Source organism: Podarcis muralis, chromosome 1 (assembly GCF_964188315.1).
Source record: "Podarcis muralis chromosome 1, rPodMur119.hap1.1, whole genome shotgun sequence".
Taxonomy (NCBI): domain Eukaryota; kingdom Metazoa; phylum Chordata; class Lepidosauria; order Squamata; family Lacertidae; genus Podarcis; species Podarcis muralis.
In genome coordinates, this window is record NC_135655.1 from 80,092,511 (window position 1) to 80,110,583 (window position 18,073).

General features: G+C 45.2%; 1 protein-coding gene across 7 annotated transcripts in view; it reads left to right on the forward strand.

The window, feature by feature from the left end:
* SYT7 (synaptotagmin 7) overlaps nucleotides 1-18,073 on the forward strand; it is a 228,479-nt gene that overhangs the window by 187,002 nt on the left and 23,404 nt on the right. For all 7 annotated transcript variants that reach the window (XM_028737069.2, XM_028737074.2, XM_028737093.2 and 4 more), the window contains one exon: nucleotides 2,223-2,358. In XM_028737069.2, coding sequence (XP_028592902.2) covers nucleotides 2,223-2,358 — 136 coding nt within the window. The remainder of the gene's footprint in view (nucleotides 1-2,222; nucleotides 2,359-18,073) is intronic.

The window sequence follows — 18,073 nt, forward strand, 5'->3', positions numbered from 1 at the left end:
AGAGGCTCGCCACACCCCCATGGGCAGCTCGCCACGACCCCACGGGCAGGAATCGCCCCACCCCCAGCTGTAGGACACCCCCACACACCAGGCACCCAAGCGGCTGGTTACGCCACTGCCTACAGGAGCTCAGTTCACACTAGGATGCACATGAACCACCTCCCACTATGACGATCGTCACTCTGTCATGGAATTTGCACAGAGCTACATTGAAAGAGCAGGTTTCTGAGCCTAAATACTTGCACCACAGCCCACCAGCTGTTCAAGCTAGTAACAAACACACCGCCCAACCACTCATCATGCTCAATTGCATATTCTAAGCAAAGTACATTCTGTTGGTGTTTCTGGGCTCAGCATCTTCTTCGCTTAGACAATTTTGGCTACATCCAGAAAATGGCAAATTTCCAGCTTCCCATGCCTGCACCCTCAGTACATGTAACATGGAGTTGTCCCTTGATTATCTGCATTTTCCTTGAACCCATCCAAGCAGGTGGTATACACACTCTCTTCTGTATCTTTATATTTCAGTGTGTGGGCCTTTCTATGCCTGTGTTGTGTGTCCAGCAGTCTATAATTTTCGCCAGCTGTCTCCTTGTGCATCCATTGCAATATCCTTTCCTTGGTCAAGGAGCAAGTTTATGTCTCTCCTCCTATATGTGCCCTTTCCAGCCTTCTGCTTAATGGCAGCTCCTCTCTCTTCCTCCTGGCTCATGTCTTTCTCTTGGCTTCCTGTAGAGCTCCACTCCTTACCCTAGGTGTAGCAATTTGCCTGCCCTGGATAATTTGAGCTCCCACATTCTTGTGAGTGCTGCAAACACCGACACAGGGAGATCATTGATTTGTTTGTGACTGTGTCATAAGTGTCAGTTGACACGATGAGACCACTGAAGCAGCCCATATCATCCTTGGATCTTCTGGAGAGCTTGCAACAGCCTTCCTGAAAAATGAGGGGAGGGGCATAAAATCAGGCGTGTTTTGAATGCAGCCATGGAGCTAGGAGTGGAATGTTTTGCTCACAGGACCCTGGAAGAGGGCACATTTGTATGTGTATGCAATAAGACAGTTGCTTCCTTAATCACATTGCTTATTTGTAGCAATGCTGCTGTGGGAACAAAATGGAAACCAATCAATGGAGGGGATTTCCAAGGGTGCTACCACTTATCAGTTTCCCTCTGCATGGTAAATAAAAGTAATTTGAAAAGCAGCTGCCACGTTATGCCCAATATGAAATGGCACCGGGAGGCATAATTGATGACTAGCCAAAACAGCATTGCCCAAACCTATCTGGCAAAAGATGAGGTGTTACGGAGTTAATTAACTGTTGCCAAGTTTTGAACTAAAGACCTAACCTGACCCAGGCAGAGTGCCCCAATTCTGCTCTTTCCTTGGGCCCTTGTGAGACATCCCGTCGACACCCAGTGCTCAGGTTTCTTGGGAACTCTGCATACACTGAGGCTGGCAGAGAAACCATCTGGCCGTACCTCATTTCAGAAATTGCCTGTCAAGGAAAGCAAACAAAGGTGGTTGCCTCTTTGTGAAAGGGAATGTTTGTATTTGGAGAAGGTTAATGGACTGGAGAGGCAGGAAGAGAGTTTGCAAGAAGTACCAGCACAGACCAACCTACAACCCATGAAGCTTCAGTATGCCCTTTCCAGCTCAATCCCATATGTATTGACACAGCACAGAAATGGTATTTAAATACTCAGAAGGAGAAAGACATGTAGTTCCATATGGGGTCTTTTGGTGGTGGGGAGATGGTCCATCCAAATGGAAGGGGTGTGTGTGTGTGTGTGTGTGTGTGTGTGATAATCTTAAATCCAGAACCAGGAAAGACCCTGAGCGAGGGTGAAGTGATATGGTGGGTGTTTTATTTATTCATAGAGTGTGACATAGAAAAGGGACAGACCCATCTCCTCACAGGGTTAACAACTTAAATGTCAATAAAGGACAGGGAGAGAGGAGAGAAGGGACAGAAGAAGAGAAGGTTGCTGAGTCCAAAGGCTTGAAATAAACATTGAAAAATCAAGTACGTAAAGCTGGTTTGGGATTCCACAGGGGTAAGTTGCAGGGGGAATCACAGAAATGAGATGGGTGATCAGAGCAGTACTGGAGGTTTAGCCCTCAGTTCTCTAGTTCTGCCATGAGCTATGTTTTTCCTCCTTGTCTTGAATTTCTGTTGTCTCCAAAGCGTATGCCTAATGTGCTTCTCCTATCTCTCCCAGGTTGCCCTCTGGTGGCAAAGCGGTAAACACAGCTCCTGTGCCAGGACAGACACAACACGAGGAGCCTGACCATAAAACAGAGCCTCGCTCATCCGTCTCAGACCTTGTAAACTCCCTGACCAGTGAGATGCTGATGGTGAGTGCTATCAGGGTTGCTCAGTATAATAATAATTCACAGTATATATTCCCATAAAGTCTGGAGGAAGCAAGGTCTTTATTCTGGATTAGGCACATCTGACCATATTCCTTTTGTGCTTCAGAAGTGTTCTCTCTCTCTCTCTCTCTCTCTCTCTCTCTCTCTCTCTCTCCACACACACACACACACACACACACACACACACGGCAGGAAGATTCAACTAACAAGTCCCACTAGCCTGCACAAGGACTTCTCCTAGTGCGATGCCCCCCCCCCACTTTCCTCCCCTGCACCCCATCCCAAAATTGGCTTGGGGGTCAGGAGAACCCCCAGAACGGTGCACAAGAGGGAAGGAGGGGATCATTCTGTCTAGCAAACTGAAAAGCATGCACTGACAGAATGATTGTCGTAGTGCTTTGCTGAATTCCTCCCACTGTGTGTATGTGTGTGTTCTAAATGAATTCAGCCTCCACTTCCAGAACAGTGAGGCCGAGACTTAAATCCAGTCTTAAGTTCTTGTCCTACCCTACACAGATGACTCTGGAATTAGAACTACTTACTGGTTTATTTGCAACATTTTTATACCATCTGACTGTTATCTAAGTTATCTGACTGTTGTACAATTTTTAAAATATAAAAACACAACATTCAAAAGAGCCAGTGTGGAATAGTGGTTAGAGTATTGGAGTGTAGGGCCTAGGGACCAGGGTTTAAACTCCAATTCAGCCATAAAGGTTACTGGGTGACCTTGGGCCAGTCACCGCCTCTTAACCCAACTCACAGGGTTGTTTTGAGGATAAAATGATGGCAACACCTTGGAGGGAAGGTAGGATATAAATGTAATAAATAAATGAGATTTTAAAAAACCAAATTAAATCTACATCAGAATAAAACCAACAGCAGAGAAATAGCACTAGCCAAGATATAAAAACAGGGTTTTAAAAATAAAAAAGTGCGGAACTAAGAAAAGGTCTCCACTGTCGCAAAAAAACTGCAATGTAGATGCCAGGCAAGCCTCTCTGGGGAAGGCATTGTGCAACCAAAGTGCCATCCTGGTGTTGATTCAGAAAAAGGCCCTCTCCCTAGTGGTCATCCATCTCACTTTATTTGGGAGAGTAGCTGAAGAAGAGCCTCTGAAGATGCTTTTAGGATCCAGGCAGGTATATCTGAGAGGAGATGATCCTTCAGGTAACCTGGCTCCAAGCCATTGAGGTCATTAAATGTTAATACTGGCACTTTCAAGTTGACCCAGAAACAGCCTGGCAGCCAGTGCAGATGGCAAAGCACTGGTGTAGTAGGAACATATTGGCCAGTCCCTGTTAACAATCTTGCTTCCCTATTGTGGAACGCCTCAAGTTTTTAGTCTGTTTTGTAAGAGAGCCTCAGGTCGAATGCATCACAGTAATCTAAGCAAGAAGTTACTGGAGTGTGAATAAGTGCAGCTAGGCTATTTGAGTTTCAGGTCCAAAGTGTATGAGAAGCAGGAGATCCGTGATTGGATCACCCGTTGTTGTTTATTACCCTTAAACTGCTGTTGGGGTTCCAAATTTGACTGGGGAAGCAGCACAGGGCAAAATATTATGCCTTTCTCCTCAAACCATTTCCCACAACTTAAACCTCACCGCCGAAGCTGCCGTTAGTTCCGATGAAACACAGACGCTATCTATGAGAAGGGTCTCCCAGATTTGTGTCCGAACCCTCCCAGCACCAGCCATTCTGTTTTCATCCAGGGTTACCCAATATTTTAATTTCCTAGATTTGGGGGCTCCCACTGCTTTGCATCACCATGAGCTGAGCAGGTTCTTATGTTTGCCCTGTTCAAAAATAATAAAAATAAAAAACCCCTCTCTCGAACTCTTCACTGTATCCTTATTGATTTATTCGGGGGTGGGGATAATGAAACAAGGTTTCCAGGGTTATACAACGTTCAGATAGATGTGTTTGCATAGGGGATAAAAGCAGTGGAGTGACTAGCAATCCAAATTTAAATCTGTTTTGAACATTGCTAGCTGTGCGTCAGGTCCATTATTGAAATTTGTGGTCAATAAGCTGCTATATTTCAAACATATTAAGGTGAGTTCATGTATTGATTTTCAACAAAGAAAAAGCCTGTTACCTTCCTGCTTGTTTTTCATTTATATATACTTCCCTAACGTAAGAGTCAATGGTCTATTATCAACTGTTCCATAATGCTATACTTTATGCATTCAGGTGACCAAATGATAGCTACAATTATTGCACTTGGCCTCTCTATTACACCCCTCTTTTGGCCTGAAAGGTCAAAGAAAAATTCACTCTGGATTGCTACAAATGGTCTTTTAGTGACTTTGTCATCATTTTAAGAACTCTGCAGAGAAAAGTAAGACTGGCAAGTTTTTGGAAGGAATCATTTCACATGTTATTAAGCCACCATAGCAGCTATTTTTCTCCTTCTCTAGACACCCTTGTGTGTGGTAGGACTCCGAAGCTAGTGTGGAATACTCTTAGTTGAAAGATTTGTAAATGGAAGAGACAGGGTTCAAACTTGTTATCACCCATGAAGCTTACTGGGACAGGCAAAGTCCCTGTTTTTTTCAGCCTAACCTGCTTTACTAGCTTGCTGTGAAGATAAGATGGTGTGAATTCAATGTTCTGTGCACCAGTCCATGCTGCTTGGAGAAGTGCAGGATACCAGTGTGCTCCCACTGACGCTCTTTATGCCTTGAAAGTGTTTCTTTATGTATTGCCTGTGTCCCTCACTATCCACCCCACTTCTTCCCAGTGGGTCTCCTTATTTCTAGCACTCCCACTCTTCTAGTCTCCACCCACTTCCCATCAGCTACTTCCTGTTTGCTGGGAAATATTAATGAGCTGGCCTGCAGAGAACACAGCAGGCGTGGAACTGTCTGCTGGGTTCATTAAATCACAGGCACAGTTGATCCCTGGGATGCAGCCATATGAGGGGGGCCCTGAGGCAAGGAGTCAAAGAGGGTCCCATTGCACACATGGAACATTAACTTCTGGACTTTTGCCTTCATAAATGTATCAAGCCTAATTCATAAGTGCCTCTCTTTGTGCTCCAGGTCCACTTTAGACAGAAAGTAAATGTATCTGTACGATGATTTTTAATATGTCGGCCAACGTGTATTTATTTATTTATTTGTACCTAATGTTTCTTTGGTCGGTTTTGTTGCCAGACCCCTGGCAATGGTTGGGAGTTAGAAAATGATTCTAGTATTAGATTTCTTTGTCTTTCCGTACTGATAGTTTCCTTTGACTGTGGTTGGAAGAAGGGCTTTTTAGCTTGGGGAAAAAAGACAAATAACAGAGAAATCCAATTCAAGTTACACCAGCTGATGGGGACCGAGAATCTGGAGGAAATGCTGCTACTCTGGCCAAACGCCAGATGCATCACTACCCTGGCAAACACACCAGATGCTATGCTGGTGCGTCTGCAGTGGTGGCGAACGCATGTCAGGAAAGTGGCCCAAACAAGGTGGAGTTGTGAGGTAGATGGAGGTGACCACACATTTATGCCATATTCTACACTCCTGTGGCCATGCCTCCATTGATGACACCACCTCCAGACCTGCTGCAAGAAATTTCCTCCCCACTGATTTCAGTGAAAGGGGAAGACATGTAAAATAACTGCTCTCCCATCAACAAATGCTCCACACACATTGCCATGGCAGAGCACAGAATATGATTGGACTCGGCGCTCACTCACAGCCTACTGCCACCAGTGTAAACTCATACAAGAATCTCACCTTGAGACTCCAGGCATAGACACCCAACAGCTACCTCCACTCCTACACCTGGACATGTCAGGACAAAGCACCCCACACAGGTAAGCAAGTACCGTACAACTGCTGCATCTGTCTCCTGTGTATTCCCCATCACACCCTTTCTCAGTCAAGGGCCACATTGCCTTAAGGGGAAATGGTTGGTGGCCCACCTATTGGTAGTAGACGGGCCAAAAATTAGTGGGTGACACACAAAAAATAGTTGGTGACACCACTTTCTCTCTCTTTATGACATCTCTTTTTCTCTCTGTGGGTCCCTTCTTTCTCCCCTTCACAATCCATTCATTTCTCTCACACAACAATCCCACCTACCCACTTCTGTGTATACAGGCATGCACCCCATTCATTCACCATCCATATATTCTCTCTTCTATTATCCCTCACAAACATGCACTATCTAACCAAACACCACACCCAACTATCCATCCATACACACAGCCAATCCATATACTTGCCCATTCATTCATTTGTGTGCACGCATGCGCGCGCACACACACACACACACACACAGAGAGAGAGACTGACTGACCTAGGATCAAGTTTTTTCTGTTGCTCACCTCTGCACTTTCCTGGTTCACACTCCTAGCCAAACCCATTATCCATCATCTCCTCCTTTTTCGTTTTGGCTGGCCTTCCCCAGCCCACATTTCAGTCATTCATTCCCCTCTCTGCACCTTTCACCCATTGGTTTCTTCATTATTCCCCTACAGTGGTGCCCCGCAAGACGAATGCCTCGCAAGACAAAAAACTCGCTAGACGAAAGGGTTTTCCGTTTTTTGAGTCGTTCCGCAAGACGAATTTCCCTATGGGCTTGCTTCGCAAGACAAAATGTCTTGCAAGTTCTTGCGAGTTTGTTTCCTTTTTCTTAAAGCCGCTAAGCTGTTAATAGCCGCTAAGCCACTAAGCCGTTAATAGCCACTAAGCCGCTAATAGCCGCTAAGCCGCTAATAGCCGTGCTTCGCAAGACGAAAAAACCGCAAGACGAAGAGACTCGCGGAACGGATTAATCTCGTCTTGTGAGGCACCACTGTACTTTGTTTTCTCCAGAGGGAAAGAGAGAAACTATCAAACAGGCAGACAGGAAAGCTTCCTGTACTCTGGTTCTCACACTCTGTGGTTGACCATCCAAGCTTGCAATCAGTTGGCTTGCCAACCTGCCAATCAGTCTCTCCCCCGCCCCCTCTCTCCTTGTCCACATTTGAGCATTCTAGATTCAGGTAGGTAGCCGTGTTGGTCTGACGCAGTTGAAATAAAAAAAATAAAAAATAAAAAGTAGCAGCTTATAGACCAAGATTGTTCTGGTATAAGCTTTCGTGTGCATGCACACTTCTTCAGATACACTGAAACAGAAGTCACCAGACCCTTATATATAGTGGGAGGGTGGAGTGGGGTATTTCTCAAAAGGGTAATAGGAGATGGGTGATTGGCTCAAACCATACCCATTGCACTCATTTTGTGCATGCACACGAAAGCTTATACCAGAACAAATTTAGTTGGTCTATATGGTGCTACTTTTATTTTTTTATTTTTTTATTTTGACATTTGAGCATTGCTTAGTCCACTTTCCCCCCATTTGAATTTGACTGGAGTAGTCCACTCAAGCACATATCTGAATCTGTATATGAGGAGCAACTTCTGTCTTTCTCATTCATACTAGTAGGTGCTCCCTTTTGTGTTTCTCCCTGCCTTCTAATTTGTTGATTCAATTATGCTGCTTAAGTACCGACAGAGCATGTGCACAGATAGCTGCACATGCACTTTGTGTTTGAGAATCCCTGCCCCCATCAAGAAGTGCACAAAAGCACCAATATCAGGCAATTGTAAATTCTCAGCACACCTCTCTTTTGCACTTTTCTGGTTTTGTGCAAACATGGGGGATCCAAAGGGGGAAAAATCCATTCCGAAGCTCATTAGAAATAGTTACAAGCATGGCCCTAAAAGAAAGGAAACCAATTGTAAATTGTGTGGAGCAGTTTGGAACCCGTTTTTCTCCAGTTTATTGTATTATCCCTGTTATCAGGTAACCCTGAATTTACACGAGGGATGTGCAAAGATTTGTGTTGTTGAGGGTATTATCATGCAGCCTGTGCAAATTACCGTATTTTTTGCTCTATAAGACGCACCTAGTTTTTGGAGAAGGAAAACAAGAAAAAAAATATTCTGAATCTCAGAAGCCAGAACAGCAAGAGGGATCGCAGAGCAGCGAAAGCAGCAACCCCTCTTGCTGTTGTGGTTTCTGTGATAGCTGCGCAGTCTGCATTCGCTCCATAAGACACACACACATTTCCCCTTACTTTTTAGGAGGGAAAAAGTGAGTCTTATAGAGCAAAAAATACGGTAAATGGGAAGGCATGCAGCTGCAAACACACAGTAAACTCCAGTGTGGACAAACTTTCTCACTCTCCTCATGGTGCTTAGATTGCTATGGGCCAGATGAAACCACAGAAGGGCAAAATAGGAGGAGGCAAATGGATGAGAGGACACGAGCCAGGTTGGAAGGCTCTGTAAGCCCTAATCCCAACCCCTGCTATATGTGAATTCTTGGCCTTGTCTGAACTATAGTGCTGTAACACTCTTTCCCTTCAACAGTGGGGAACAATGTCTCCCACTCACAGGAGGCATTCAACCCCACAAACAAGTAAGCTCTTTGCTGGCAGAAGCCAACCATTGCCACTCTTGACTGATGAGCACCATTGACTTGCAGGATCACAGCTCACAAAGTTCCTCTGCCACCCACACAAGGGATAGATACACGCAGCTATTGCAGTCCTTTCATCCCCCATATTGAGCGGGGCAGGGAGCCTGAGCACAGGTGGCTACAGGGCGCCCTCTGTCTCACTCACTCACAAGCACATACTGTGCATCCAGGACCAGGGACTATGAGCTCCAGATGCTGACTGCTGCTTGATGCTCTCTGTCTGTCTCTCTCAGATGCAGGATCCATCTCATACTCCGTTCTATGCAGGCCACGAGGGAGAAATACCCCATGACCAACAGCAGGGACTGGGATAATGGAGTTGTTAACTTACTTCCCCCCAGGCAGGCTCCTGCACTGTTCCAAGCCCTTGCAAGCTCTTTGACAGACAGTTGTGCAACAGGTGAAGGTGTTTCTAGTATGGAGACTCTGTATCTGCCACCCTGCTGTCTGCCAAGCCGCAGTCCAAGGCACTGGAACCTTGTTGGGCGTCTGCTTGGCAGTGTCATCTATGTACCTTTCCTTTTCAGGATCTCCATCGTCCTGGATCCTAATCAATAAAGGCTGTGAGTTTGCCACATGTGGTGCGTCTTATTTGAGAGGAGGCATTAGATAGGGTTCCCTTGACCCCTCACTGCAGGATCTGGCTTCGGGAATGGACTGGGAGCCAGGGAGTTTGCTGGGTGCAGGGACAGCGGCCTGTGCACTCAGGTTCCCTGGCCTATGAGGGGGCAGACTGCTCAGGAACATGCAGAGATTATGACAGCCTTTGACTTTGCACTACATACCCAGTGCCATCCAGAAGAACTCCAGTGCAGTTGTTTGTTTCTCAGAGCTGGGTCACACATGCATGTATATCTCTTGACAGCTGTACGCACGCTGCTTTGCAGTTCTTAATTAGGCTATATAAAAAAAGGCATCCCTCACATCAAAGATGGGCAATGTAGTGTCATGTGCTTCCCTCTTGTGGTAGAACTAGGAAGAGCTATGCTATGGAAGCAAGGTGCAGTTGCTATAGGGAGGAGCAGGAACCTTGTGATACCTAGCTGAATGTTTGATTCCCTTAAGATGCATGTGGTGCAGGATTGTCACACATGGTGGTGTATACACAGGATTCTTGCCCATGGGAATTTTGTAAAATGTGATGCAGCCCTAAAGGAAGATAAGGCTATTGATGGCTCAATGGACAGAGGCAGTATGCCTCTGAATGCTGGGAATCACAAGTGGGGAGAGTGCTGTTGCCCTCAGGTCCTGCTTGCAGGCTTTCCACAGGCATCTGGCTGCCCAGTGTGTGAATACAGGACGCTGGACCAGATTGGACTTTGGCCTGAACTAGCAGGGCTCTTACAAAGGAAAGCTTACAAAGAGCGGCTTTGGGAGCCTTGTGCTCGGAGCGTGGCTTCCCCACCCTTGTTCTCAAGCAATTCTATATAAACCACTAAAATAATAACACACAAATCTAAGGGTGCCTCCAGGCTCAAAATTTTGTGGGAGGGATTCAAGCCCATACAAATACTTTAGGTTGATACAATTCAAGCAGATTAAAGTTCTCTTCTGCCCTAGTGCAGCAAATCCGCTTCTTTTAAAAACCTGGACTTTTTCCCATTTGGGAAGTGAAGGGGAAATGCATTTTAAAGTATTGGATGACCCGGGGATTAACGGGAACACCCCACAAGCAGATCAGGACGAATGCTCACTGTCGTATAACCAACCTGTAAAAATCAGAATGAATGCTTAGTAAAGACCAGATCTACTCTAACCACCACAAATGCTTTTGCAATCAAATAAGGATGAGTGCTGAATAAACAGCTCCTCTGCAATCAAAAAAGGTCATCTGGAGCAGCCCTGAATGCTAACATACACACGCACTCCCCAAAGACCCAGGGCCATAAAAATGCCTTAACCTATGTTATGAAGACAATCTCCCCATGGACCTCATGGGGGTGCGTATGACATAGATGGGATGCCACAACAAAAAAGCACCACACTCAGAAGGTGCCAACCTCACCTGTAACAGGGAAGGCTCCCAGCACAGAACATATTGAGTTAATTCTGGCAAGGGGGCGGGGAGTTCAGTATGAAAGGAAGTCATTTAAGGCAGAGGTTTTCAACCTTTTTGAGTCCATGTCTCCCTTGACCTTCTTTCTGCAGCACCCCTGTGGGGCTCAGGAGCCCAGTTATGTCACCCCTTGCCTGCAGAGCCGGCAGCCTCTCACCCTTTTTCAAACACCCTCCCTTGGGGAGTCTTCCCTCAGCCTCCTCTCCCCTCCCCTCCTTGGGAGTGCTCTGGCAGCTAGTTCTGCTGCTCCTGGTCCCTGAGCTGCTCCCCCCACCCCAAGAGAGATGCCTCCCAGAAGCACCATTTGCCTGCAGAGCTTGTAGCTAGTGCTGCTGTAATAAACAGCTGTGCAAGCCTTTGGGAGGCAGAGACGTGAGAGGCCATCAGAAGGGACAGAGGCCAGTGTTGCCCGTGGCACCCCTGACCATCATTCAAGGCACCCCAGGGTGCCACAGCACACTGGTTGAAAGCCACTGATTTAAGGTCTTATCCACACTTTCTCTTTTCCTGGGAAAAACCACTCTTTAGCACTTGGTCGGAGCAAACAGTAATTCATCCCCCCCCCCCATTGCCATTTGTTCCAATCTATTGCTAAAGAGCAGTTTTTCCCTTGGAAAAGAGCAGGGCAAGGGAAAACCACTTGGACTTTTGCCTAGAAAGTGTGGGTCTAGCAGAAAACGTCTTGGACCCATGCTAATGAGCCCTAAGTTATCCAAGCCCCAACCTATAAAGCGCATTGAAGTTCAACACTAGCAACTTGTATTTGGTACAGAAACAAACAGGCAGCCAATAAAATCTTCATAATTCATCAATGATAGGAATATTGTAGTGCAGGATTTTTGGATTAGCTGAAGTTTCCAAATTGTCTTCAGATAAACAGGGCTGCATGGTGAGGAATCTTGCAGGTATGCATTCACTTTCACTGCCACCAAGAGATGTGCAGATTGTTGTGTTTGTAGTATCCTCTGTAATTCCTCAGAATCCCTTATGCACTTCTCCTGAAGAACTTTGACCCCTGTTTTATACAGAACGAGTGACTTTTCCCAGGGCATAGCATCTTACAATCTGCAGAATGTCATTCCTGTTAATATAATTCTTATCTCCTTGCCCTCTGTCTCCTTTTTCCACTCTGTCCTTAATCTTCATATTATTCAAGTCCTTGTAGATGGTAATGTTCCAGGCTCCACTGTCAGGAGCACACAGAGTACCATTGCTAAACAATGCACAACACAATTCAGTTTGGCTTTGTAGTGAATCCCACATGAGGTGTTGTTCACATAACACAGTATCCATCTCAACAACTTGTCTCAAATAGCTGCAGCAGAAAGACAGGGGGGAAATGTATTTCCCCCCCTTTCTTTTATTCTCTTTGTGCTCTGTGGACATTGGGGAGAGGGGACCATGCATTTGATCCTTCACTAATAGATTTCAAACATGACTATCACCAGGAGAGAACTTCCATTTATATATACAGCAGGTGATGGGGTTCTGCACTTTAAAATCTTAGCTCCTGTAGCCAGAAAGATGGTTAGAGCAGAGCCTGGGAAACCAGGATTCAAATCCCCAATCAGCTATGAAGCTCACTGGGAGACCCTGGGCCAATCATTGTCTCTTAGCCTAACCTACCTCACAGGGAAGTTGTGGAGATAAAATGGGAAGGAGGAGAACCATGTAGGCCACCTTGAGCTCCTTGGATAAAAATGTCATCATGCAGATTTCCATGTACTAAGCAAATTTACGTCAGGCATTACTGGGGAAGGGCAAGAGGAAGCATTGGCCCCTCCTTGTCTCCCCCCTTTCGCAATTCCATAGCCTCCAAGATAAAAACAAGAAACGTTATTGTGGATTTGACACATTCATAGTCTAACACGGCCTGAGCATAACACACCACACCGCTACCTTCACGCCCAGGTGTTCTGCGAGAGCCAGTATTCCTTTTCTTTGAAGCAAATATGGAACAACACACCTTCCCTCTTGCTCATAATGCAGAAGGCATTAAAAATGTTAGGCCATTTGCATGAAATAATTCCTTCGAATGCATACAAATGTTCTCATTTCTCCAACATTGGCAAATGAGCTTTAAGCAAAGAGATAAACCTTTGTCGAGGCCTGTACACACCAAAGCTAGGAGGTTGGCCCAACCTGCCACGGCCGAGCCAGACCACAACCACTGCTCCCTACTAGCTGTGTTCCTTCTCTGCCTTGGAGCTCCCAAGCTGCAGGTCTGTCTGTCTGAGTCTGAACCTGACAGTCCTGTGGAAGCCAAAGTTAATGGCCTCCTTGTTCTACTGCTGGCAGGTGAAGACTTTCTTGTTCCAACAGGCTTTGAGGAACTGTTTTTAAGGAAAGGGCTGGTGCTGTGATGTTTTTATTGTAATGATCTGTTCGTTTTAATAGCTGTGTTGTGTGTATGTGTGTTACTTTTTTTTTTAATGACTGCTTTTTTCCTATGTTTTTAGCTGTCTCTGTTTTAGCTGCAAGCTGTCTTGAGTCCCTGTCAGGGGAAAAGATGGGATATAAATCTGATGATGATGGTGGTGGTGGTGGCAGGGCCAGTCATAAAATAAATGGCACCACAGGCCAGGAGCATCTTTGATGCTCCCTCCATTTCTTCCACTTCTTAATGCCTTATTTTTTTATAGCATTTATAGTCCATTTCCTGTCTTCTGCGCAATTTACATGCATGATTTATCCCTGTCACATCAGATGATAAATTTGCACACTCTGATCTGTACCATGTGAACTGTTTCTGATATTTGTTTTGCCTCTTGAGTGGATTGTTGAGTAGACTGTCCATGTAAAGTCTCTCTAAAAGTGCAGGTCATGGTTTAATAACTATTCAGCATCTCAAAAAGAGGGTGGAGGATAAGGTTAGAAAATGAGTTAAGCAGGTTTTCTGAAGGGGTGGCTCTCTGTACCCGTCCCCCCACCCCACTGTCCCTCTAGATTGAAGCTGATGCATCTGAGTCTCTAATAAGAAAGTGGATCCAGGAGTCTTTGTTCCTTGTGATCCATGAATCTCCGTTTTGATGATTAAGACTCTGGGAGAAGATCTTTTGCCTCCTGAGTAATCAGCAACCCTTCTAGGAATCTAATGGACACCCATCATTCCTACTTCCCTCTTGTCCAAAACTAAGTCCCCCTAACTTTGCTCTTGGGGCCTCATTTCTACCCACGCTCATCCACAGGAGATACAAAGATCCCAGGGTCCCAAGAACTGTTGCGCTGAATGAGAGGCAATCCATACTGTCATCCTGGCTCTGGAGGAAGTGGCTTCTGTAACGTGACAGGCAGGCTGTCAGGAAGGATTTATCAAATTGGCCCTCCCCAATCCTGCTGAAGCAAGCACGTGGATCAGAGCCAGGAGCCATTTGAGAGATATCAGGGATAGGAGGAAGCTTAATCCTTCCTGACAGCTCCCTGGAATGCACCAAGCCCTGGGCAAGAAATCCAAGAGAGACTATTTATTCCCTTCAAATGTGTAAAGGATTCAACTTCCTGCTATACTATCATGACTTGTTCTCTGGAGAGAAGACAAAATAATCACCTGAGGAGCCTAGAGACCTGATAGGGCAAAGTACATGGAATAACAGAACACCAACAGGAGAATGGTCCCAAAACGGCTTCAGATCTGAGGTCTTCCGCAGTGTAGCAAGCAATTGTCCCATTTGCCCTCTGGCTGAGACCATTTTGAAAGGTTAATTTAAAAAGGGCTTCTGCTTTAGGAAAGGTGTGAAATGTGCAAGCCTAAGAGGGGTTGTCACTGCTAACTATATATGCATTTTCTCCTTACTTCAGACCATGGGTATGTCCTTGAGGAAATCTAATAGAGCTAGATAATCAGGCATCTCCTCAGCTTCTTTCCCTCTCTTCAGCCCAAAGTACATGTTGCAGGAAGAAGGGTGATCCCTGTCATGTATATTGGGGAGAATGCTTGTGACATTACAGGTCTGTACTTCCCACCCCCTTCCCCATAAGTGGCAGCTAATGAAGTGAAATGTGAAGTGGAGAAATATGTGGTGGTGTTGCATCACTAATTGAAAAAAAACTCATCACATTACATCTGTGAGATATATTTTGGACCTGAGCTCCTGGCCACTTTTGCTACTATATGCTTCATATCAATGGTTTCTTCAGTCAATATTGATGTAATATTTGTTCACAGGCTCCATCATTTTTGGAACCTACGGAGCTTGCAGTTTTTCTCAAGAAGCTGACTTAAATCCTCTGGAGTGCTACTATTGATTTACAGCAGCGTTGCTGTTGATAGACAGTGTGAAGTTCTTTCAAACCTATAATGGCACTGTAGATGGGAAAGCATTCCTGGAACATCTAATTCAACAGTCAGTCTGTGAGCATTTAGGAAAAGGATGCTGTGATTACCAAGACCCAGCATGGGTTTCTCAAAAATAAGTCATGCCAGACCAATCTGATTTCTTTTTTTGATGGAATTACAAACTTGGTGGATCAGGGAAATGCTGTGGACATAGTGTATCTTGATTTCAGTAAGGCTTTTGACAAAGTCCCCCATGATATTCTCATGTGGAAGCTGGTGAAATGTGGTTTGAAAGAGGTAACTGTTAGGTGGATTTTTAGCTTTTGCTATCTTTCATTTTTCTTCCTCCCATTGAAATGGAGGGAAGCTGTTCCTCCTTGAAACACTAAAACAAAATAGTATGCCACAGATTGCAGGCAAGTCTAATGATTCCTTATTTCCTACCGCAAGGGGCTTCTCAGGACAACCCTCTGCATTTGCCAACAGTCTCAGCCAGCAACACCAGGGGAGATGGTGTGTATTTGCCCTATCTACTCCTACTCCATCGTCTCCAAACATTGAATTGATTAGGCAGCAGTCTATCCCTTTTGAGTATTTCCCGCCATTGCTGAAGCTTGAAGAGCCTTTTTATGTAGGGAACTTTGAACTGGGCCTGGAAATGCGCTGGTGGTTGGTGCAGAATCAGTGTCATATGCTCTCAACTTCCGCACCAATAGAAGTGTCTACACTGTCTTCAGGGGCATGCTTTTGCTTGCCTTTGGATAGTACACATTCATTCAGGAGCCTTTGAAAACAATAGTAGCTGAAGATTTCTTAAAGTCTTTCAGAGACGTGAAAAGATTCAGGGCAAGCTGCCAAAAGGGGGTGAGATTTAAAATTGGAAATCATTGACCTTGTTGTGGGAGTCAACACAGACATTTAGTTTCCCTGTATACTGTGGATTCCAATCTTCTGAAGATGTTGTAACTTTCAACGTGCCCTTAGTTAAACTGAGCAAACATAAAGTATTTGAGAATCAAATCCTCTCCTCTTCCAACATCTTATTGCAGACCTTTGGATTCCAGGTCTCTTGTGAAGCCAGACTGAAGGGAGGAATTACCTATATTTATTTTATCCTGTTTTTCAGACAAAATTGTCCCCCAAAACAGTTCACATCAAAGGGGGCGGGGGGGAGAGGTGTAAACTAATGAATACTTCTGGAACTCTCATATTGAGTCGTAGTGAGTTAATAATACAGGCTGAAACTATGTTGTTAATAAGAGCTAGGAGTGTCTATGTGCTGCGGCATCCAGAATCGAGGACTCAGCTTGGTACAGAATTCAAATTAACCACATAGAGGTCTTCTATTGAGTAATAAACAATGTAATCCTGCCGCAAGTGACCTTGCTATTTGGTTTTATTCTGCAAATCATTTTCTCATCTGTAAAATAGTTGCAAACCTCAATACTTGCTTCCCTTGGGATTGATCTGGAAGTTGCTACCGGTGCAAAATGCTGCAGCCAGGTTGCTGAGTGGAGGTGCACACATATTACACCTCCGCTGAGAGAACTGCACTGGCTGGCAATCACCTACCAGGCCACATTCAAGGTTTTGTTGTTAACATATAAAGCTCTGACCAAGCTTAGGACCACCTGCCCTTGTATGGACCTGTAAGATCACTTACTGTAGATCGTCTCGGGAAATTCTACTTATGGTACCACATACTGAAAAATATCACAGGACAGTGATCCCCAAACAGGCATTTTCTGCGATTGCTCCTGTATTATAGTATTTCCTCTCTGAAAATGCCTTAATAGCTATTTGACTTTCCACACTGGATATGCTGGCGAATATCCAACATCCAGGTGTTGGTGCATATGCATTTTGTTGCTAAAGAATTGGCAGCAATGAAGTCTGGAAAAACAGAGGAGGGCAACAGTTCCTGGCTCTTTCAGGCAAGTTGCATATATTTTAAGGGATCCACTCATTGTGCCTACATATTTTCTGAAGGCCTCAGCACATTTGTTTATTTGCAGGAAGGCAGGTCAGAGCTGTGTTTGTTCACCATCATATTTCCGACTTTCCGTTCGTTTAAATTGACTTTTTGTAAGGCTAATCGGAATGTTGACGTCTTGTGCCTTCATTTGCTGTATCTGGATCATTTCTTTATCGGGCAGTTGTCAAACCCCTTCCACCTCTTTGCATGCGGAGCTGCAAGAAAGCTTTTCATTTTGAACGGGAGAAAGTTACAGATTCCAATGCAAGGCCAAAGTGGGAATAAAGCCTCCATGTAACCACTGACCTGAGGGCCTAAATGCAATTAAGTTATTAAATTGAGAAAAGCTTAATTGATGTTAGCAATAAAACAGAATGCCAAGAGCGTGGACTGAGTGGGAAAGAGCTGCTGGAGGACTGAAGCTCACGTGCCTCTTGAGAAATGAAGGAAGGAGCAGCCTGTGCAAGCAGGAGCTGAAATTGTAGCAGCGCTGCTGCAAGCTGCTTGTTTTTTTTATGACAGGCCATAGCACATAAACATGGAGATGTGGCATTTCCCAGCCACGCTACCAATATATGGACCTTTGAGAACGGGGAAGCGCTATAGCCTCCTTCATAAATAGAGAAGGTGAGACAGGCAAGTTCCTGACTCAGCAGCGGGGTGGGGGGAGGCTTACGTGAAGGCCTGGACAATGTAGAAGCTGGAAGGTGAGATGCATAACAAGGAGGCTGGAGCCGTGGCCGATGGCAGTGGGGTGAAGTATTTCCAAGATGGGGGGCTGCACTCTCCACTAATGAGGAGCAGAATATACTGCTGTTTTCAGTAGAATGCATATTTCCTCTCCCTCAGGCACACTTCTAGTTAGGCCTGTGATTAAATAGACCTTGTGCTAACAATATCTCTCCCCCCCCCCCCATCTCTCCCTGTG